Here is a 22330-nt window from a genome sequence, read left to right on the forward strand (position 1 = left end):
GAGACCATTACTCCTATTACACACCATTTAACTGTCAGAATAATTAGAATTATTTGAGTACTTATCTGTTCCTAGTTATCTATTCTGTGAAATTCAATAATCTTTCTGGAAGGTCTCACCACCCAGCCATGGACCTGGAAATCACGTTCACGATCCCCCACCGAGCACTTTCTGCTCCTAATAGTTGGAATAAAGACAGTCAGGTATCTTGGGCATTAGGACTACTGTCCAGCCTCAAGTCGCATACCCACTCGACTATTTTCCATAAATCAAAATCTTCCCACTCGTATCACAACCCAGCTCAGGGAAAACAAATTTGTAGCCCCTTGCTACCTTTTCCTTTTCCCTTTCGGAGAAAAGTGGTGGCAACTGTTTCCAGCTGCTTTAGGAGTTGTTATAATTGTTTTTGTATCTAGTCTTTCCTTAATTAATCCAGTTTAATTTCTTTAAACAAAATGTCATGATAGTTGACTTTTCCAGTCTTAACTTCTTCTAACAACATGTTAAGTGAATTTAAAAGTTTTTAAGTTCTGCACAACTTGGTAAAATTAAAAGTAAATATGATGCAACAGAAGGGTGTTATAGCTCTCCCCCCTTATGAGGAACATTGTCCTCGGTGTTCTTGTAAGAAAATAATGTCGGATAGGCCTACAACATGACCTCCTCCTCTGCCCAAGTGGCCTCCTCGTGGCCAAAGTGCCTCCATTGCACTTTAACCTAGGGGATGGTTCGCTTCCGTAAGGTGGTTTCTCTCCGATATAGAATGCAAAGAGGCTCTTCCAGGAACTCTCCCTCGGGCTCGAGCTGCGCAAATCATAATTTTTAGTTAGAATTGCGTCAAACAACAATTTCAACTTCATATATTCATTTATTCCTATTACATGTATGTTTTCCCAGTTAATTATATGCTGAGGGTTGTATACACATTTTTCCTAGCAAGGATACATGGAAGACATTGTGAACCTGGATGTGGCGTGGAAGTGCTAATTTATATGCCACTGGTCTAATTCGGTCCAGGATTTGGAACGGTCCACAATATCGTGGTGCTAGCTTGGTGCAACCGTTCCACTGTAAAGTGCTTTTCTGGGGTTTAACTTTTAAGTATACATGATCCCCTATCTGGAAATCTTTATGAGTTCTCTTTTTATCTGCATAAGCCTTTTGCCTATCTTGCGCGACCTTTAATTTTTTATGAACCTTTTTCAATGTGGCCTCCATTTCAGCTAACATATCTGGACCTAATGCCAATTTATTAACTGGTTTATTCCAGTCAGTGGGTACCTGACACTTCCGTCCATACATTACCTCAAAATGGCTCATGCCTAATGACTCATGATGGCCATTGTTATACGCGAATTCTAATAAATGGAGGTAATCCTCCCATTTGTGGGGTTGTTGCATAACGAACATTCTTGACATATCTTCGAGGACTTGATTGAATCGTTCCATTTGGCCATCCGTTTGCGGATGGTAAGCGGTACTGAATTGAATTTGAGTACCCAACCTAGCAAAAACTGGTTTTCCAAAAAGCGGATGTGAATTTCACATCTCTATCGGAAATCACAACCTGTGGTATCCCATGTAATCAGAAGATTTCCTTCATGAATATATCTGCTATCTCTACTGTCTTGTAAGTGGATTTCACTCGTATAAAATGGGCTATTTTACTCAGCTTATCTACTACCACAATAATTGAATCATGCTTCTTTCTAGTGTGGGGTAATCCTATAATAAAATATAAAGTATTTGTATCCCTTTTCCACTTGGGAATTGGTAATAGTTACAGGAGACCCATAAGATGTTGGTGCTTTCCCTTTACTAGTTGACATTCCAAACACTTGGATAAGTGCTCCGCAACACCTTTCTTAATCCTGACCAGAAGTAACTTTTATGGATAGTTGTTAACACTTTCTGATATCCTGGATGGACGACATAGGGCTTCCTATGAATTTCGTCCAGTAATAATTGCTTAATGTAATTTTGATTGGGAACATAAATTTTTTCCTGAAGGTTAGCAATTCTCCAGAGGTTATATCATAATCATATCTTTTTCCCTTTGTTTGATTTTCTGCTACTTGCTGCAATAAAAAAGCATATTTTGGGTCCTTGATGGATGCTTCCTTGATCATTTTAGGGAGGTTAGATTATAGCTGACTGAGTTGTATCTCGTAGACATAATGCATCTTTTTGCTTAGTTCATTAGCCACTCAATTTTGTTTTCCTTTAGGATGTTTCATATCAAAGTCAAACTCACTTAGAAATGCAGTCCATCGGGCTTACTGAGCATTCAAATGTGACTGATTAAAAGAATTTGTTAAACTGATATGATCGGTTAACAGTAGAAATTTCTTCCCTAAAAGGTAGTGCTGCCACATTTTAAGTCCGTGCACAACCGCGGTTAACTGTAGATCATAAGCAGAGTACTGTTGTTCATAGTCCTTCAATTTATGTGATTCATATGCAATGACCTTTCCCTCTTGAGTTAATATGCCACGAAATCCTTCCTTGCTTGCATCCATGCAAACAACGAATTCTTTCTCTGGATCTTCTACCATCAGTACCAGTGTCGTGGTGAGTAACTGCTTCAACTGCGCAAAACTCTGCTAGCATTCAACTGTCCAATGAAAAACACGCCCCTTTTTTTGTAGGGAGGTCATAGGAAAAGCTATCTTTGAATTTTTTTTAAAGAATCGAAGGTAATAACCTACTAGGCCTAAAACAGATCGGATATCAGCAAAATTTTGGGGCTTTCCATTCCATTATTGTTGTTATCTTTTCTAGATCGACCGTTATGCCCTCAACTGATATAACATGACCCAAATACTGATTTTTATCTTTGTAAAAATTGCATTTGCTATATTTAGCATATAGCTGATTATTTTGCAAGATTTTCAAAATGATTCTTAAGTGTTTTTCATGTTCCTCCTGATTTTTTGAGTAAATTAAAATATCATCTATAAGAATCAGCAAAAACTTAGCTAGGAAAGGCTGAAATATGTTGTGCATCAAGCTCATAAAAGTAGCTAGGGCATTTGTGAGGCTGAAAGGCAGTACTACCAACTCGTAAAGGCCATAGCGAGTTTGGAAGGTAGTCTTACAGATGTCTTTGTGCTTTATTCAGATTTGGTGATAAACGTATCTTAGATCAATCTTATAGAATACGCTAGCCCCCTGAACCTTGTCAAATAAATCGTCAATTCGAGGTAAGGGATATCTATTTTTGATGGTGAGTTTATTAGCTACTAGTAGTCAATGGACAGCCTTAAGGTCCCATCCTTCTTTCGAGAAAACAACACGAGGGCTCCCCATGGTGATACACTGAGACGAATGTACCCTTTTTCTAGAAGCTCTTGCAACTACATTTTGAGTTCCGTTAACTCAGGGACGCTCATGTGGTAAGGGGATTTTGAAACCGGGGCTGCTCCAGGTATGAGTTCGATAGTAAAATCGATGTCACGTCTAGTGGGAAGTCCAAGAATATTTTCTGGAAAGACATCCTCGAATTCTTGGATTACAAGGATTTTTTTCTAAAGAAGTGATTTTGATTCTGTCATTAGAATATCCTACCTGAATAGCATAAATCTGATAGCCTTTTCTAATGCATTTTCCCAACTGGTTAGTAGTGATGGGGCGTAATTTCATACTTTTCTGGATTCCATGAATTTCTTTTCTTTTTCCTAGTTTGGTAAGGTAGCTCACAGATTTCTTTTTACAATCCACTAAGGACCAACGTCCTTCTAACCAGTCCATTCCTATCAGTACATCGTAGGAACCTAGGGGTAATATATTCAAATCAGCATGAATGAGCTGCCCTGAAACTATGATAGGGCAGTTTTCTGATTTGGCAGACACCTTCCTCTTAGCTCCAGTGGCTAGTTGTACTAGCCATGATTTCTTAAATTTGCTACTGGGCAGCAAATATTTTTCTACCACCTTAGGGCTAATGTAACACAGGCTAGCACCTAGATGAAATAAAACAGAAACAGGTTGATTAGCAATCATAAATTCACATTCGGTCATAGTCGGTTGGTATTCTACCTGATGGTCATCCAATGCGACATTAATTCTGGGCATACTTCTCGCTATATCTCCAACTGTAGAAGCTTCTTGCATATTGGATAACTGTTTAGTTCGGGCCTTGTGTGGGCAGTTCTTATAATAGTGAGATTCTCCACAGCTCCAACATTGCAGAGGTGGCTTAGGTGGATGTTTGGTCATAGGCTTATTAATACCTTCTGTCTGTTTTCTTTCAGGGTATGCTGGAAATTTTGGTGGATTTCTAGAAAACTTTCCAAAGGTTCTCTGCTGACTATTCTGTCCATTTCCAAATTTTTGTTGTCTATTAGGGGGTAGATTCCTCATTTTTCTACTTGAATTTCCTTTGGGTGCCTCATTTTTCTACTTCATCTGTTGGTAATAGATATGGGCCTTACGCATCGCATCATCCATTGATCTTGGATAGTCGAATTCCAATTTTTCCTTCATGAAATTAGGCAGACTGCTAATAAATCGCTGAATCTTTGCTTTCTCCTCCTGCATGTACGGAACATATCGTAACAAGGAGGTGAAACTCGTCAAATATTCGTCCATAATCAAGGTTCCCAACCTTAATTCATGGAACTCCTTTGCTTTTCATCGTAGTAATGCTCAATCAAGTATTTATCCTTATATTGTTTTTGGAATTCTTTCCATGTCACCTATTCTTCATCAATCTTTCTCACTGTCTTGATTTCCTCCGACCAAAGAGTGGCTTTTCCCCGTAATGGATAAACCTATAAACGTGCTTTGAGCTTGTCAGCGTATTCCTAAATTTTGAAATATTTCCCAATATCAATTAGCCATGCTTCGATAGCCTCCTCGGATTCTCCTTCGAAAAGTGATGGTTTTATTCTCTTAAATTCACCCTGTAATTTTTCTTTCGCTTTATTCTGACACATTATCCAAATGTCCTTCTTCATCCTCCTTATGTCCTTCTCCCGACTCAGCATTATCTTCACCATGGTGAGTTGTTGCTATTCTTTCTCTGTCCTCCGTACTAGGGTCTGGCCCTCGCTAATTGTGTCAGTTGAACAGGCTCTTAAGAATCTTCTCTTGCTCCTCTCTCATGTGTTCATTATTAGACCTCAAATTTATCATCTCTGCACGTAGTTGTTGCACTGTTTCAAGCAACACAACATTAGCTTGTCGAGACTCCTCTCCCAGTTGTATCCATATATCTGAATTGGCCTCTACATAAGGCACCTCCAACGGGCTTGCGATCCTGATGCTTCTTTGCATGTTGGTGGTAGACTTCTGCCTCTGTCTCTACGTTCACATTTACAACTCAACTGTTTATTGTACATTTTGAAGCATAATATAAAAAAAATTTAGGTTGTATTCTATTTAACCCAGAAGCCTTAGCATACGAATTTGGGCTTTGATACCATTTGTAACACCTCGAAAAATAAATAAAATATTAGTCTCCTTATTTACCATGATTAAATTATCACCTTGACTTAATCAATGCACTGTGTTTAAAAGGTTAAAGGGGTCATGAGTGACAACAAGGTCTAGTGCGTATTACGGGGTAATTAAATAATCCACAAATTTCTTTTGCACGACTATCTGACCAAAGTCATGGATGTGTTCCACCTGTCCGCGCCTTGTAGAGGTGATGACTCCTCTGCTTGGGTGATTAATGCATAGGTAAGGACGGAATTTTGTGTTCGGCCATCATAGGTGGCTCAGGCAGGAGGACTTAACCCGAAATGAAACCCTAACCATACCTTTCCATCTCATTTCGCATTGTCTATGAGGAGAGAAAGCAGCTCTGATGTGAGTAGGGTAAGAAATAATGGAATGAGGGTTTTACCTCTTCCTATGTGAATGCTCTTATAGCTTTGGAGATCAAAGGTTGTCGCCTTTAGGCTACAGTGCTAAGGCGGTAACATAACTAGATTTAATCTTCGTTTGGAAACAAAACTACCCTTATTCTTTCTTAGCTTAACTGACCACAATGTTTGCTATAGGTATGGTCTAGTGGACGGTTTTGGATTCATCCCTCGACCCTGAGAGCTAAACAAGGATACGCTTCTGCCACTGAGACTGGGTTTGTTCTATTCTGGGACACCCTCATTGTTTCTATTTTCCTTTCTAGCAATTGAGAATGACAAATGCTGCCAGTTTCCAGGTATTCAGTGCTTCAACTGTGGTGCCATTCCTCTTAGGTAGCGAAATCCCTAACACAGTTTTCACTTAAGCATTTTCTGCAGGTTATCTTCCTGAAAACTATCTCTAATAAGTTTTCTCGATGCTTTTATAGGTAATGGTTCGACTCTGACTCTGGAGTTAAAGAGCTTTCAAGGAGGAACTAAACCTAAGCTAAATTTTTCTGATATCTACAGGTTGGTTAATTTCCCCAAGTAGACAGTCTGCTTGTCTGAAATGTTAGGTTCAGCTCCAAGATGACAGTGGAAGGGTTTACTGGCTCTCAACACAGCCAAACCCTCACCGTATTCCAAAATATGCAAGGGTCTTAGGAAATGGAGGGTGTAGCGATTAAATGAGTCCAGTTTGGGTTCACAGAGGACTGTCGGGACTTAATTGAGATTTTCTGAATGTTTTCTCAAACTGGTCATTAATTATGAATGTTGCATACATTGCTAGTTGTGACTCTATTTATTTCTATGTCTGTATTAAGTGTTTGTTAGGTTATGGGCAATTTTTGCATCCAGTTTCTTCTCTATGATGAATATATCTGGTATACAAATGCTACCCATAAATTGTCAGTATCTAGCTTAAGACAAGAAAATGATACCATTACACCTATTACACACCATTTAACTGTCAAAATAATTAGAATTATTTGAGTACTTATCTGTTCCGAGTTATTTATTCTGTGCAATTCAATAATCTTTCTCGAAGGTCTCACCACCCAGCCATGGACCTAGCAATCACGTCCACATTCCCCCACCAAGCACTTCCTGCTCCTAACAGTTGGAATAAAGGCAGTCGGGTATCTTGGGCATCAGGACTACTATTCACCCTCAAGTTACATACCCACTTGACTGTTTCCCATGAATTAAATGTTCCCACTGATATCTCTACCTAACTCAGGGAAAAAAATTCTGCAGCCCCTTGCTGCCCTTTCCTTTTCCCTTTTGGAGAAAAGTGGTGGCGACTGTTTCCAACTGCGCGAGGAGTTGTTATAACTATTTTTGTATTTAGTATTTTCCTTAATTAATCCTGTTTAATTTCTTTAAACAAAATGTCATGATACTTGACTTTTCCAGTCTTAACTTCTTTTAACAACATGTTAAGTGAATTTAAAAGTTTCTAAATTCTACCTAACTTGGTAAAATTAAAAGTAAATATGATGCAACAGAAGAGTGTTACACATATATTTAAAAATATAATGCAATTAAAATTTAAAATTCTATTTATTTATTTTTTAATATAGATTTAGATTTTATATTTAATAATGTATAATTATAATTTTCCAATTTCTAATTAAATTAAATAAGAAATCAAAAGAAAAAAATTATTAAGCTGCCATCACATTTATAATTTTTCCTTTGATGAATTGAAAGAGAAATAATATACAAAAAAAACTCTATAACATGACAAATTAATAATAGTAATTCTTAAAAATGTTAATTCGCTATATATATTATATTATAATTTTATATCAGTTTCGAAAAAAATCGTTAAAAATTCTAGAGGATTAAAAAACATGGTCAATTGGCCTAGAACCCATAGATATTAACTAGTGAATTTAAAAACAATTATAATCTAGCGAAATTTTTAATAAGAATGAATTTAGGGATGGAGTATTTCTAGAATATTAAAGATAGATAAAAATGTTTATTAGAATGTTTTGAAAATATTTATGACTAAGTAATTAATGAAAAGCAATAAACAATACAGATAATAGGAGGCTCACCAAAATTATTTTTTATTTTAAATCAAATTATAATTATTATTTTAAATCAAATTATAATTATTAATAAAGATATTAGGTTTTGTTGAAAATATTGGTTAATATAAAGATAAGTATAATAAAATTATTATTATATTTAAATTGAAGAAATAATATGATAAAAAAATTAGAAAATAAAAGAAATCAAAATATTATGAGGTAGTCCATATTAATTTAGAAAATGATTATTTTGATTAATACAAAGAAGAAAAGAAAATCAAAAAAATTACAATAAGAAGGAATTGTTTTGAGTATTCTCTATAATTGTCAATTATATGTATAAATTAAATTTTAATTTAAAAACACTTCTCACAATTTCTTAACCTTTTAAGTAATCAAAATTAGGATGATCTTATCCTCTCTTTTTTTCTACCATGCTGAATGATCTAATCTATGTCGGGCCTATGATCAATACTTCTAATCTATGCTTGGCCGTGATCAATACGTCGTAGGTGGGAGCTCCTAAGTGAAGTTCAATTAGCAAGTTATGCATTAAAAATTCAAGGTTCAAATCTCACCACTTACCGATGTCAATGGAACGGGCATATGTAAGCACCTAGAGGTTATGGTGGTAGCAGTCACAATTGATCTAGTACCACCCAATTGCTAAATGGAAGGGGCATATGTAAGAACCTAGAGGTTATGATAGTGGTAGTCACAATTGATCTAGTACTGCCCAGTTACTAACTCTTCTTATGACAAAGGAAAAAAAAATGTCCTAAGTGGAAAGGATGAAAAATGGTTTTCCTCATTTCTTGAACAAAATCCAAAATAAAAAATTCTAGTAATATTGTAATGTTCCTCTTGGATAAATATTTAAGAAAATTCAAGTAATCTTTTATATTTCCTAAAATCAAATATATCAATTATTATTAAATTATATTTATTATTATTATTTGAAATTAAATAGATAACATTTATATTAAAGTAATTGGATACATGGCTAGAACCATTTAATTGTTTCAGAGATATCCAAGGCTTGCAAATTTGAGATTTTGTATGGAGGCTTAATCCAAACTCTCAAGCAACTTCCCTATGACACAAAAATTTTAGTCCCTTTCATCCTAATTTTTTTTCCAAAAAAACCTTCAATATCTAGACACATCTACATTCCATTTTGCACTAATTCTTTTTTAATCTAGTTTGAATTCTTGTTTTTCTTGGTGCCATTTTTTCCTTTCTTCCCAACTTGAGACCAACCCACATTTTTTTGCAAATACCGTTAGATCATTATTCAAAAAGTGCACGATATTGTTCTTGAGATCCTCCTCATCTACCTCTTCCACTAAATAAGTTGTGTTTGGGGAATCCTTTCTCGAAACCATAGGATCTTTCCATAATGGCTTGTAATTTTTTTGAGGGCATCTTCTTCCTTCTTGTCTTTTGGTTCTTTCTTGTCCTAAATTTCTTCCTCTTTATATATTGTATAGTGATCACCTTGTTTTCCTTCCCACCATTGGGCCCTTTACTAATTTCTCTGGTATTTTCTACTATGAGAATGTTTGGGGCAAATTTTAATTACATGCCCTATTTCGTAGCATGCTCTACAATGAAATAAAATATTTTCATAGTTGATCTTTTTAACCCAAACATAGTTTGGAGCCATAGAATTAATATCAGTAAAATAACCCTTGTTCAAGTCCATCTCCACACAATTGCAGGGATAAGTAGTCTTGAAATATTTCTCCATATCAAAATAATAGTAATATCAAATTAATATCTGTAAGAAAAACCTTGTTGAAGTCCATCTCCACACAAATGCAAGGATAAGTAGTCTTGAAATTTTTCTCTATATCAAAACAATAGTGATAAAAATTTCCCTCAGGATTCCTAATGGAGGAAAGTGATGTGAGATTCTAGAAATGTAAGGGAAGGTTTGGAAGCCTTACCCAAATTGGGGTCGTGGAGATTGATTCCATGACCTAATAATAAATGGGAGTTGAGGCTGCATGAAGAATCTAGCACCACCCAAAACCATGGCCCAGCTTCACAAATGGCCTTATTGTCCTCTATATTATCCAAAACCACAACGATAAAACCTCAATCCATAGGCTAAATGTTCAATTTTTTTTTTTTTTTTTTTCAGAGGCTTCCAAGCCTCATATATTCGTTTGTGCCCATTTGTGTAGATTGGCCAGATGTGGCCAATGCCCATTAAATTTGCAAACCAAGTCATTCTCCAAAAAAAAAGTTCACAACCAGATCCACAAAAACATTGAAGTAAGGAATTTTTTGAACCACCTAAAAAGTAGAGAAAAATTTCAGCATAGAGGTGTGTGAAACTAAAGAAGAGCTAGCTTAATTGGTAACCATACCTACAAATGAAACTATCTTTTTGGTTAAATCATAGAAATTCACTATTTAATAATTTGTAATTTTTTTTTTTTTTAAATCCACAAACAAAACAAAAATTACATACATCACATAATCATAAAGATAAACATCTCATATGTTCTAACAACCAAAAGGCAAACCAACCTAATACCAAGCTCAACTTAGAAGAAAAACAGAAATAAATTAAAATAAAATAAACTAAATCTAATTTGCCTTAAAAATAAAGTGGTATATACACTATTCGGCAAATAGAGAAACTCATATCTACAACTTATTATTGTAAAATTTGAGAATAACTATTTTCGAAGCACATACTCAATATGTATCTGTAATGCTAAGAATCTGGGACAGACCTAAAATTTCATTGACCCAAGCTCCTTATTTTACAAGAAAAGGCGCATATATATGATAATTAAAAAAGGCGCAGAATCTGAAATTTGCATACCAAATTTTAATTGTCGAAGTACCTGATTTTCAGAGGCAGCGCTTTCTGAAACTGAAGTCGATGTCGTCGCTATATCGATTGTAGAAAAAACTTGAACAGAGGAATGGATTTATAGATGACAATCTGCATAGTTTCTATTTAAAAAAAACCTGCGGCAATGATATGAATTATCAACTGGTTCTTTCTTTAACTAGAAGCAACTAGGACTAAAAAACAAAAATGAAAGCAAGGAAACGATAATTTTTGTATGGCGGCTGCCACAGTCGTGGAAATTATGGGGCCTATAGGAAAGGAGGGATCACATCGGGAAGGAATACGTCGTCTTTCTGGCCACACAAATGGGTGGAGATTGGACACGATATCTTTTAAATATCAGCTGACGCGGACGAAATTATATCGTTTATCGACAACGAAGAATGAGAGAATAACACTGGTAAGCAAATATAATAAGACGAGATTGGGCAGGAAATTGTTGGACAGTAAGATGAGTGGTTTAAAGAGTGTAGAATGGTTAGATTTTTGTGGGTTTAATGGTTAAGATTATATGTTTTTTTTAAGTTATAAGTTTAAAATCAGAACTGTTGAATATGTATTAGAAGTGAATTCCTTGTCAGATAAACAAAAAAGTCTTATACACTAATTTAATGTTGTTTATATAGTAATAATTATTTTTATTAACATAATTATATTAATAAAAATAATTGATTTAGAATAAATTATATCACTTTTGATTTTTATAAATTTATTTATCTTTTTTTATAAATTTACTTATCTATATTTTCATCAATTTCATAATGTGAAAATGTAAACATATATTTAAAAATACAATGCAATTAAAATTAAAAATTCTATCCATTTGTTTTTTAATATAGAATTGGCTTTTTGAAAAGACCTTTAGCAACTAAATTATATTTAATAATTTGTAATTATACTTTCTCAATTTCTAATTAAATTTTAAATAAAATAACTAAAAGCAATTCATGAAACAAGAAATCAAAAAATTAATTTTATTAAGTTGCCATCAGATTTACAATTTTTCATGTGATGACATGAAAGAGAAATAATATATTAAAAAACTATAAAAGGATAAATCAATAATTGTAATTCTTAAAAATGTTAATTCGATATATATATAGATAGATAGATATAGAATTTCATATTAGTTTTGAAAAAAATCGTTAAAAATCCTAGAGGATTAAAAAACCTGGTCAATTGGCGTAGAACCCATGAGCAAGCTATTGAATTAGATATTAATTAGTGAATATTGTAAATATTTGTTGGGTCGTTTAGCTGGATTGTAAAATCAAAAGTTGTGATTTAAATAAATAATAAAATTTTACATTCGTTAATTCGAAAAAGACCTATAAAAAAACCAAAATCTTGTATCTTCGTGGGTATTTGTTGTAGGCGTGTAAAATGTTAAAGTAAAAGCAATATGTATATATGTATATTTTGTATTGATGGTTATTAATTTATATATTGTTACTTTTAAGTTTAAGGAAAAAATGTGGTGGGAGGAAGATTTAGTGTCTAAAAGAAAATTGAGTTATTATAAGAAGGTCATTAAGAAAATTAATTTAGCAAAGTTTAGAACAAATTTTCATGAGCTCGATAGTGAAACAACTCGTTAGACAATTCCTAAAACACCATGGACCGAAAGAATCTTTCATCTCTGTGATAATAGGAACATTGAGGATGAAAACCACATCCTCTTAGAGTGCCCCGCGTACAACCACATTAGATCTGAGTTTCATAATCTTTGTCGCAACACTTACCTTCCTAGCCTTTCACAATGTCAAAATTACAGTGAGCTTGGGAGCCTTCTCTCCAAGCTTTTTGAGCATAGAAATAAAACCTTAAATCAAACTAAATAATTTGTTTCTCTAGGTCGGATAGATAAAAGTTTAGTCTTAGTGGACGTTAACCATCATCATCATCATATTAGTGGAAAATAAATATTTAGAGGGTCGAAGGATTACTATAAATTTAAAAACAATTATAATTTAGCGAAATTTTTAACAAAAATGAATTTAGGAATGGAGTATTTCTAAATATTAAAGATAAATAAAAAAGATTAATAGAATGTTTTGCGAATATAGTTATGACTAAGTAATTAATGAGAAAAATAAACAATATGGATAATAGGAGGCTCACCGAAATTATTTTAAAGTTTAATTTGTGTCACAACCCTTCACGCATAAATATACTTAGTAAAAAAAAATTTAACTATGGTCTGCATGCTAGCACTCATACTCCTTTATAAGTGGACACACTAAACATTATCATAGGCAACCATATATATATATATATATTACGCATTGTCACCATGTACAAACTTATGCGCTTAATCTAATGAACATTTATCAACCTTATACTATATAGGGTTCACCATAATACTGTTATAAATTCGCATACAAGTAATGGCTTTTACTGTTGCATAGTGGTGTTAAGCTGTGTTAAACTTCAAAGTACCATGAGCGTTGACATCTGGACCTAATCCCCTAAACCCTCCCCAGCATACGGAGCATTAGCTGGTCTCGGTTTTCGAAGATCCAGATGCAGGTTTTGGCAGGCTTCTCCACCTACCGCACCGTCTACTATGGTTCTCCGCTGGACAGGTGGAATGGCCGGTACACAAGGCCATGTGACACCTCGGCCTTGGGGCCCTCGGCCTTCCCGCCTCTTCTTCCCGCTTCATTTGGACGTCCCAGATTTCGTTTGGCGATCGAAGGGTGGATATGACTCTAAGGGTTTCACTTCATTACTTAAACCCCGTGAATCAAGGGCAAGGTTCATTTGTTTTGCGTTTACTCCGTCAGTTCGGCTCTCTGCCGCGACTATGGTTTGGTCTTCCCCAGTTTACAGTTTCACCTGCTACCGCTCTAGAGGCCGCAAGGGACCAGCACCGGATTGCTCAGCTCAGGTAATCTCACATACTGTTACACTGCTAAAGTCCTGCTATTCCACTGAAAGATGCGTTTTGATTATGTTTTTGCTCTTCTTTGCAGGCAAGCACCGGTGGGGGTTGCTCAACCCGATCACTGAGTCGAGGTAATGGTTCTCAACAGCTCACTTTCCGGCGGTTACAGGTTGGTTCCCTTACTAATTACTGGTTTAGTTAAAAGGGCTCGGAACCTATCGTTCTGAGCTATACCTACATGCTTATTTCAGACCGTCGAGGCTGCTGGCTTGCACTTGGGTCCGTCGAGGTATTCTCCATGAGAGCCCTCGAGGTTTCATTATGAATGATACATTATTTGTTTGAAGTTCTCTGGAAGTTCGTCTTGCAGATGGAAAACAGTGTTCCGACTCTTATTTCCTCATTGGTCATGATAGTTTTCTATAACTGTCGAACTAGGTCTTTAGATCTTTATATAGCTTCCAGCTTTGGCCTGGTCGGAGGCTCACCTTGTAAATGACGGCATCAGGTCCTTGTTATATGCTACTTCTATTTTGCTGTAGATGTATATGGTTTCCTAACAGGGTATAATACTGTTCTTAAAATGGATGACAGACAGGAACTTGTTGTTTTGTTCGTTTTCCCAGAAGGCATAAGCCTTTCATTTAGATATATGTTATATTATTCCTTTTAATATATGCCCGCTTTGGCTTAATGGTGTTCGACTGTCTGTACATTTGTTTATCCTGTACATATGGACGCTGTATAACTCAGCGCTACCGAACTCGTGTTTTTCTTTCGGTTGATATGCAAAAATGGTAGATCTTTATACACAGATTCATATAGGTTGCATGTGGTCCTGTTTTTATTATTTTACTATGGATGCTCTCGGTACCTCGGTACAATGCTATTTCCGTTGATTTCTTTAATTTATGCAAGTAATACTGCCCAGAAATATGGGTCTCACGGGTGTGAGGGTTTATACGAGGTTTAGGGTCTACCCTCCAACCTTCGTTCCTCATCCAGGGAATAACTTCACTGTGAGTTTTTATGGAAGAACTGCGACTAAGTCGCATAGGTTCACCTTCAGGGACAAAGTCCCAGGTAGCTGTGAGATGTTTTTCTTTTCTTAACTGGTTTCTGTTTCGTGTTTTATATATCATGAATATGTGTATCTACATGTCGACATGCGCTTTCCTATTCTGTTTCATTAGAGTATTCCGGCTACAGCCGTGACCTTTCTCCGAGATCTGGGTTGGTCCAGACTCGTATCTCAAGGTTTTCCAAAATGTACTAATAGTTGTGATTCGGATATTTTCAGTTACATGTTCCTTTACACATAACTATTGTTTATATACTCCATGGTTATTTCTGCCTGTTCATGCTATACACTGCACCTTCGACAGACCTTTAATAAATCATTCAGTCAGTGAATAAACTAACTTAATATTTACAGAGGTCTCTCAGATATTCCGTAATTCTAACCCTTCATGTATTTATCAACTGTCAGTCAGTTCCTATACCCGATCAATCAGCAGGTAGCCTTTATCTTACACATTTATGCGATTCCAGGTACACTGGAACAGTACTAAAGAACCATAGCAAGTCTAGTTTAGATACTGTGGTCTTTCTTAAGTCTTACACTTTAATACAAAAGGATTCTGAAGTTAGAAAACCGTACCTGGTTTGACAGAATCACAATCAGATACTCAAGCAGTCACCTGTGCTTCGAGTCTGCTCGTCCACCCAGCCATGAGATCCATCTTCTGACAGAATTCTCTCCCCCGAGCTATCTTGCAGGCCTCAAGCCCTCAACAAGATCTGAGCACCTAGTGCCTGGTTATCTGGTCTCTACCAGACTTAACCAATCTTCTCAGTATGTCCTCTTTTCCTCCTTTTTGGTCTCTGGAAAAGAATCCTCTTCTGTCTGTCCCAACAGCACAGAACCTCCTCCCTACACCCCAGGACTTTTCCTGTTTGGGAGGGCAGTTCAAATCAATTATGACAACTGACTTCCTTTCTTTGAAATACACCTCCCAGAGGCTGCCAGCATTTCAAGAAAATATTCCATTTATTTAATAATGTAGTTTATCACAGTTTTTGTTTCTTTTAAAACATAAACAACAACTACTATCATATTGTCTTTTTACTACAGTAAAATCCACATTTACAATCTGCTGGGGGCATTACATCTCCCCCCCCTAAGATTGGACATCGTCCCGATGTCCGTTTCTCTTAAACAAATTCGGGTAAGCCTTTTCAAGGAGTTCCTCATCCTCCCAAGTGGCCTCTTCAGGCCCGTAATGCTGCCACTGCACCTTAGCTTGGATAATAGCCCGTTTCCGCAGCTGCACTTCTCTCCGGTCGAGAATGGTCAGTGGTTCGACCAGAACCTCGCCTTCCGGCTCGACCTGCGAAAGCAACAGATTTAGTTATTCACTGTTTAAGAATAGAACTTATTCATAATGACCAACTTTAACTCTTACCCGAATTCCTTGCCATTGAATCACATGTTTGGGATCGTAGACGTATTGTTTTAATACGGAAACATGAAAAACATTGTGAATCTTAATATGGCTTGGTAGGGCAAGCTGATAGGCTACTGGCCCTACTCTAGCCAAAATTTGGAAAGGTCCAAAATAGCGTGGTGCCAGCTTGGCACACCCACTCCACTGCAAGGCACTTCTTCTGGTTTGAATCCTTACGAAAACGTGGTCTCCGACCTGGAATTCCTTGAACCTTCTCTTTCGGTCGGCGAAACTTTTTTGTCTGTCCTGAGCAGCCTTTAAATTATTGCGCACCTTTTTCACCATGTCTTCCATCTCTTTGAGCATATCCGGGCCCAATCTTAATCTATCTTCAGGTCCACCCCAACTTGAGGGTGTGCGGCACTTCCGCCCGTACAGTACCTCAAAAGGACTCAACTGTGTTGATGAATGATACCCGTTATTATATGCGAATTCAACCAGATGGAGATAGTCCTCCCACTGGTTTGGCCGCAACATAACACATGCCCTCAGCATATCTTCCACCACCTGGTTTACCCGCTCCGTCTGCCCATCGGTCTGGGGATGATAGGCTGTACTAAAGTTCAGCTGTGTCCCCAGTTCCGCAAACAATGTCCTCCAAAAAGCTGATGTGAACTTAACATCACGGTCCGAGATTATCACCTTCGGAAGTCCATGCAGCTTAAACACATTTTGCATGAAGATATGAGCAATTTGCACAGCTTTATACGTGGATTGAACCGGTATGAAATGTGCTGCCTTACTTAATTTATCCACTACTACCATAATAGAATCATTGTTTTTCTTTGTTCGGGGCAACCCGGTTATAAAGTCCATGGAAATGATCTCCCATTTCCATTCCGGAATGGGTAAGGGTTGTAGCAACCCTGCTGGATGCATATGTTCTGCCTTAATCTGCTGGCATTCTAGACACCGTGCTAGATATTCAGCCACCTCTTTTTTCATTTTTGGCCAATAGTATTCTTTCCGAAGTGCGACAACCATTTTCTGGTACCCTGGATGTCCGGTGTAATGGCTGGTATGGAATTCATCCAGAATCAATTTCCGAAGATCATTCCCATTGGGCACATACAACCTCTTATGAAAATACAACAATCCGGCATCATCTAACTCGTATCCTTGTTGTATTTCCTTGTCAGAAAGCTGTTGTATTTGCTGTTTAATTTGCTGGTATTCAGCATCTTGATCAGCTGCTAATTGTATCTTTTCAAGTAAGGAACTCTGCCATTTACTGACTGAAAGTCTGCACACACATTGCACCTTTCGGCTCAAAGCATCAGCCACTCTATTCTCCTTTCCCTTCAAATGCTTAATTTCGAAGTCAAACCCACTTAAGAAATCTGCCCAACGAGCTTGTCTCGTATTTAAGGTGGGTTGACTGAAATAGTTCGTCAGGCTGTGATGGTCTGTCAGCAACAGAAATTTTCTCCCTAACAGGTAATGCCTCCACATTTTCAACGCATGAATAACAGCTGTCAATTCCAAGTCGTAAGCAGAGTATTTCTGTTCATGTTCCTTCAATTTCCTTGATTCATATGCAATCACTCTTCCTTCTTGCATTAACACTCCCCCCACACCTTCTTTACTTGCATCAGTACAGACCACGTAATCCTTATTAGGATCAGCTATACTCAAAATAGGTGCGGTGGTGAGTAAGTGTTTGAGCTGCTCAAAACTTCGCTGACACTCTGGTGTCCACTTAAATATCTTCCCTTTCTTTTGTAAGGAGGTGATAGGGTATGCTACCCTTGAAAAGCCTTCCACAAACCTTCTATAATAACCTGCTAGCCCCATGAAGGATCTGATATCTGCCACGTCCTTTGGTATAGGCCACTCCATTATAGTTCTGATTTTTTCAGGGTCCACTGCAATTCCTTCCTTTGAGATCACATGACCCAAATATTGTATTTCCTCCTTGAAGAAATCACACTTACTAAACTTTGCATATAACTGATGTTCCCGCAAAGTTTGCAACACCACTCTAAGATGTTCTTCATGCTCCTCTCTTGATCGGGAGTAAATCAGAATGTCGTCTATGAAGATTAACACAAACTTATCTAAGAACTTGTGAAACACACTGTTCATCAAACACATAAATGTAGCAGGTGCATTGGTCAGACCAAAAGGTAGCACCACGAACTCGTAATGCCCGTACCGCGTTCTAAAAGCTGTTTTTGCGATATCCTCCTCCTTAATTCTGATCTGATGATAACCAGATCGCAAATCGATCTTAGAGAATACCGTTGCTCCCTTTACCTGGTCGAAAAGTTCATCGATCCGAGGTAAGGGATATTTATTTTTGATCGTGAGCTTATTCAGCTGACGATAATCAATACACATCCGGAAGGTTCCATCCTTCTTTTTGACAAATAACACTGGGGCTCCCCAGGGTGATACGCTGGGACGGATGTAATTCTTGTCTAACAGCTCCTGCAGTTGCATTTTTAATTCTGTTAGCTCTGGTACGCTCATTCGGTAAGGCGCCCGTGACACAGGTGCCGCTCCCGGAATTAGTTCAATGGTGAAGTCCACATCTCTTTTAGGTGGCAGTCCTGGTACTTCCTCAGGAAATACATCTACAAACTCTTGTACTACTGGAATGTTGTCCAGCACAGCTGTTTTATCCTTCTGGTTTGCGTAACCCACCTGAATAGCATAAATTTGACACTTCTTCTTGATGCATTTAGCTAACTGAGATGCTGTAATGGGTCGAATCTGTACGGGATGCTTGATCCCTTGCAGCTCCTGCTGCTCCCCATGGTCGTCCTTATAATAGATGGTTTTCGTCTTGCAATTCACTAGTGACCAGTGTTTTTCCAGCCAATCCATCCCAATCAGGACGTCATATGAACCCAGCGGTAGTATGTTTAAGTCTGCCACTATTGGCTGCCCTGCTATGGTTAAGGAGCATTTATTTATTTTGGCCAAGACTCGCCTCTTGGCTCCCGTAGCTAATTGAACCAGCCACGGATTTCTGAATTTCTCAGATTGTAATTTACACTGTTCTACTATCTTAGGGCTAACATAACTTAAAGTAGCTCCTGGATCAATAAGAACAGCTAAAGAAAGGTTTGAAATTTTACCTTCAAACTCAACCATAGATGGCTGGTACTCTGCTTGGCGGTCCTCCAGGGCTGCATTAATTCTGGGTATGCTACGTGCCACGTCCCCAACGGTTGATGCTTCATGAATTTGGGAGATCTGATCTGTCCCCTTTCGCTGCGGGCAGTTTTTGACATAGTGAGGTCCTCCACAGCCCCAGCATTGCACTGGAGGTCTGGTCACCCCTTCACTTTCTGGCCTAGCAGGCTGTTCATTTACTCTAGATTCACTTGCTGGCCTTGCTCGGGATGCACCTCTTGCTGCAGATCTACTGTTAAATCCTTTACCAGCTCCCTTACCTCCATTGCTGCGCCCTCCCTTGCTGTTTCCAGCCATCCGACTGTTCTTTTTCTCATTCCATCTTTTGTTTGAAGTATCCCCCTTCTGCCTATTCTGCTGGTAACAGATCCTTGCCTTTCGAATGGCTTCATCCATGGTTCTAGGATTGTCAAACTCAATCCGTTCTCTTATATATGAAGGTAAGCTGCTCACAAACCTTTGAACCTTGGCTTTCTCTTCCTTGATATAAGGTACGTAACGTAGCAGAGAGGTAAAGCGATTAATGAACTCGTCCATAGTCTGCTGCCCCAGTCTTAAATCATGGAACTCTCTTGCTTTCTCATCGTAAAAACGCTCAGTTAGGTACCTTTCTTTGAAGTATTTCTGAAACTTTTCCCAAGTAATGGTTCGTTCGCTGACCCCTTTAACGATCTTGATTTCCTCCCACCACAAGGTTGCCTTACCTTGTAGCTGGAAAATGGCCAGCCTTGCTTTCAAGTTGTGGTCATATTCATACAACTGGAAGTATTTATTCATATTTATTAACCATGCCTCTGCTGCCTCTTCCTGTTCGCCATCAAAATGCGGGGGTTTAATCTTCCGGAATTCTCCCTGCAGCTCCAATTTCTGACGTTTTGAGGTTTGCTGTTGTGGCACATTGTCAGAATGATCCTCCTTGTCTTCTGAATTTTCAGGTGCATGCTGAAAGTCTTGCTCCTCTGTTACTCTCTGCTGTTCCGCGCTGGGGTTAGTTGAGGGTGGGTTCTGCCTGTCTGACAAACTCTTCAGGATTCTTTCTTGTTCTACTGTTAAACGTGCATTGTCTTCTCGTAAGCGTGCCATCTCATTTTTCAACTCCTGAACAGTTTCAAGTATTGCCAGGTTGGTACTTCGTGTTGCCTCACCCAACTGTACCCACAGTTCTGGATTTTCCTGAGGGTTACTGCCATCACCCTGCATTTTGTTACTTTGCTTTTCTCTTTGGTTTGTCTGCTAGCTTGTTATAATTCTGTGTGTCACCCCTTCATAACAGAACAACAGTTAAGTACTTTTATCAGTTTTTTTTTTTTAAATATACATGGTGTATGCTGCTGCACAGTGAAACATGTCAGATTGAGGCCACAGTGTTGTAACTGGGCTCTGATACCAATTTGTCACAACCCTTCACGCATAAATATACTTAGTAAAAAAAAATTTAACTATGGTCTGCATGCTAGCACTCATACTCCTTTATAAGTGGACACACTAAACATTATCATAGGCAACCATATATATATATATTACGCATTGTCACCATGTACAAACTTATGCGCTTAATCTAATGAACATTTATCAACCTTATACTATATAGGGTTCACCATAATACTGTTATAAATTCGCATACAAGTAATGGCTTTTACTGTTGCATAGTGGTGTTAAGTTGTGTTAAACTTCAAAGTACCATGAGCGTTGAGATCTGGACCTAATCCCCTAAACCCTCCCCAGCATACGGAGCATTAGCTGGTCTCGATTTTCGAAGATCCAGATGCAGGTTTGGCAGGCTTCTCCACCTACCGCACCGTCTACGAGGGTTCACTGCTGGACAGGTGGAATGGCTGGTACACAAGGCCATGTGACACCTTGGCCTTGGGGCCCTCGGCCTTCCCGCCTCTTCTTCCCGCTTCATTTGGACGTCCCAGATTTCGTTTGGCGATCGAAGGGTGGATATGACTCTAAGGGTTTCACTTCATTACTTAAACCCCGTGAATCAAGGGCAAGGTTCATTTGTTTTGCGTTTACTCCGTCAGTTCGGCTCTCTGCCGCGACTATGGTTTGGTCTTCCCCAGTTTACAGTTTCACCTGCTATCGCTCTAGAGGCCGCAAGGGACCAGCACCGGATTGCTCAGCTCAGGTAATCTCGCATACTGTTACACTGCTAAAGTCCTGCTATTCCACTGAAAGATGCGTTTTGATTATGTTTTTGCTCTTCTTTGCAGGCAAGCACCGGTGGGGGTTGCTCAACCCGATCACTGAGTCGAGGTAATGGTTCTCAACAGCTCACTTTCTGGCGGTTACAGGTTGGTTCCCTTACTAATTACTGGTTTAGTTAAAAGGGCTCGGAACCTATCGTTCTGAGCTATACCTACATGCTTATTTCAGACCGTCGAGGCTGCTGGCTTGCACTTGGGTCCGTCGAGGTATTCTCCATGAGAGCCCTCGAGGTTTCATTATGAATGATACATTATTTGTTTGAAGTTCTCTGGAAGTTCGTCTTGCAGATGGAAAACAGTGTTCCGACTCTTATTTCCTCATTGGTCATGATAGTTTTCTATAACTGTCGAACTAGGTCTTTAGATCTTTATATAGCTTCCAGCTTTGGCCTGGCCGGAGGCTTACCTTGTAAATGACGGCATCAGGTCCTTGTTATATGCTACTTCTATTTTGCTGTAGATGTATATGGTTTCCTAACAGGGTATAATACTGTTCTTAAAATGGATGACAGACAGGAACTTGTTGTTTTGTTCGTTTTCCCAGAAGGCATAAGCCTTTCATTTAGATATATGTTATATTATTCCTTTTAATATATGCCCGCTTTGGCTTAATGGTGTTCGACTGTCTGTACATTTGTTTATCCTGTACATATGGACGCTGTATAACTCAGCGCTACCGCACTCGTGTTTTTCTTTCGGTTGATATGCAAAAATGGTAGATCTTTATACACAGATTCATATAGGTTGCATGTGGTCCTGTTTTTATTATTTTACTATGGATGCTCTCGGTACCTCGGTACAATGCTATTTCCGTTG

General features: G+C 37.9%; 1 protein-coding gene, 1 long non-coding RNA gene and 1 pseudogene across 3 annotated transcripts in view; 2 read left to right on the forward strand and 1 right to left on the reverse strand.

The window, feature by feature from the left end:
- The window catches only part of LOC149172713 (GDSL esterase/lipase At2g04570-like), a 51099-nt pseudogene extending 40099 nt beyond the window's left edge, over window positions 1-11000 (reverse strand). The window contains exon 1 of the transcript XR_016259092.1: window positions 10759-11000. The product of XR_016259092.1 is annotated as a GDSL esterase/lipase At2g04570-like (transcript). The remainder of the gene's footprint in view (window positions 1-10758) is intronic.
- Window positions 11001-13191: 2191 nt separating this feature from the next.
- Window positions 13192-14122, forward strand: LOC149172714 (uncharacterized). Its single transcript, XM_089427797.1, has 3 exons — window positions 13192-13659; window positions 13745-13787; window positions 13908-14122. The coding sequence occupies exons 1-3, from the start codon at window positions 13336-13338 to the stop codon at window positions 13979-13981; spliced, it is 441 nt and encodes a 146-aa protein (XP_089283923.1). The 5' UTR covers window positions 13192-13335; the 3' UTR covers window positions 13982-14122.
- A 7181-nt stretch (window positions 14123-21303) lies between these two features.
- Window positions 21304-22120, forward strand: LOC149172715 (uncharacterized). The gene is made up of 3 exons (XR_016259639.1): window positions 21304-21435; window positions 21521-21563; window positions 21684-22120. It is a non-coding gene; the product is annotated as an uncharacterized LOC149172715 (long non-coding RNA).
- Window positions 22121-22330: the final 210 nt, after the last annotated feature.

Source organism: Pinus tabuliformis, chromosome 4_2 (genome assembly GCF_031772625.1).
Source record: "Pinus tabuliformis cultivar Carrire ecotype Pingquan chromosome 4_2, CPIR1, whole genome shotgun sequence".
NCBI classification, from domain to species: domain Eukaryota; kingdom Viridiplantae; phylum Streptophyta; class Pinopsida; order Pinales; family Pinaceae; genus Pinus; species Pinus tabuliformis.

Excerpts from the sequence above, each read along its gene's own strand:
- LOC149172714 (XM_089427797.1), top strand. The coding sequence starts at position 13,336 with ATGGTTCTCCGCTGGACAGGTGGAATGGCCGGTACACAAGGCCATGTG. Across the intron at positions 13,660-13,744 it reads CACCGGATTGCTCAGCTCAG|GCAAGCACCGGTGGGGGTTG; the intron begins GTAATCTCACAT and ends TCTTCTTTGCAG. Across the intron at positions 13,788-13,907 it reads AACCCGATCACTGAGTCGAG|ACCGTCGAGGCTGCTGGCTT; the intron begins GTAATGGTTCTC and ends TGCTTATTTCAG.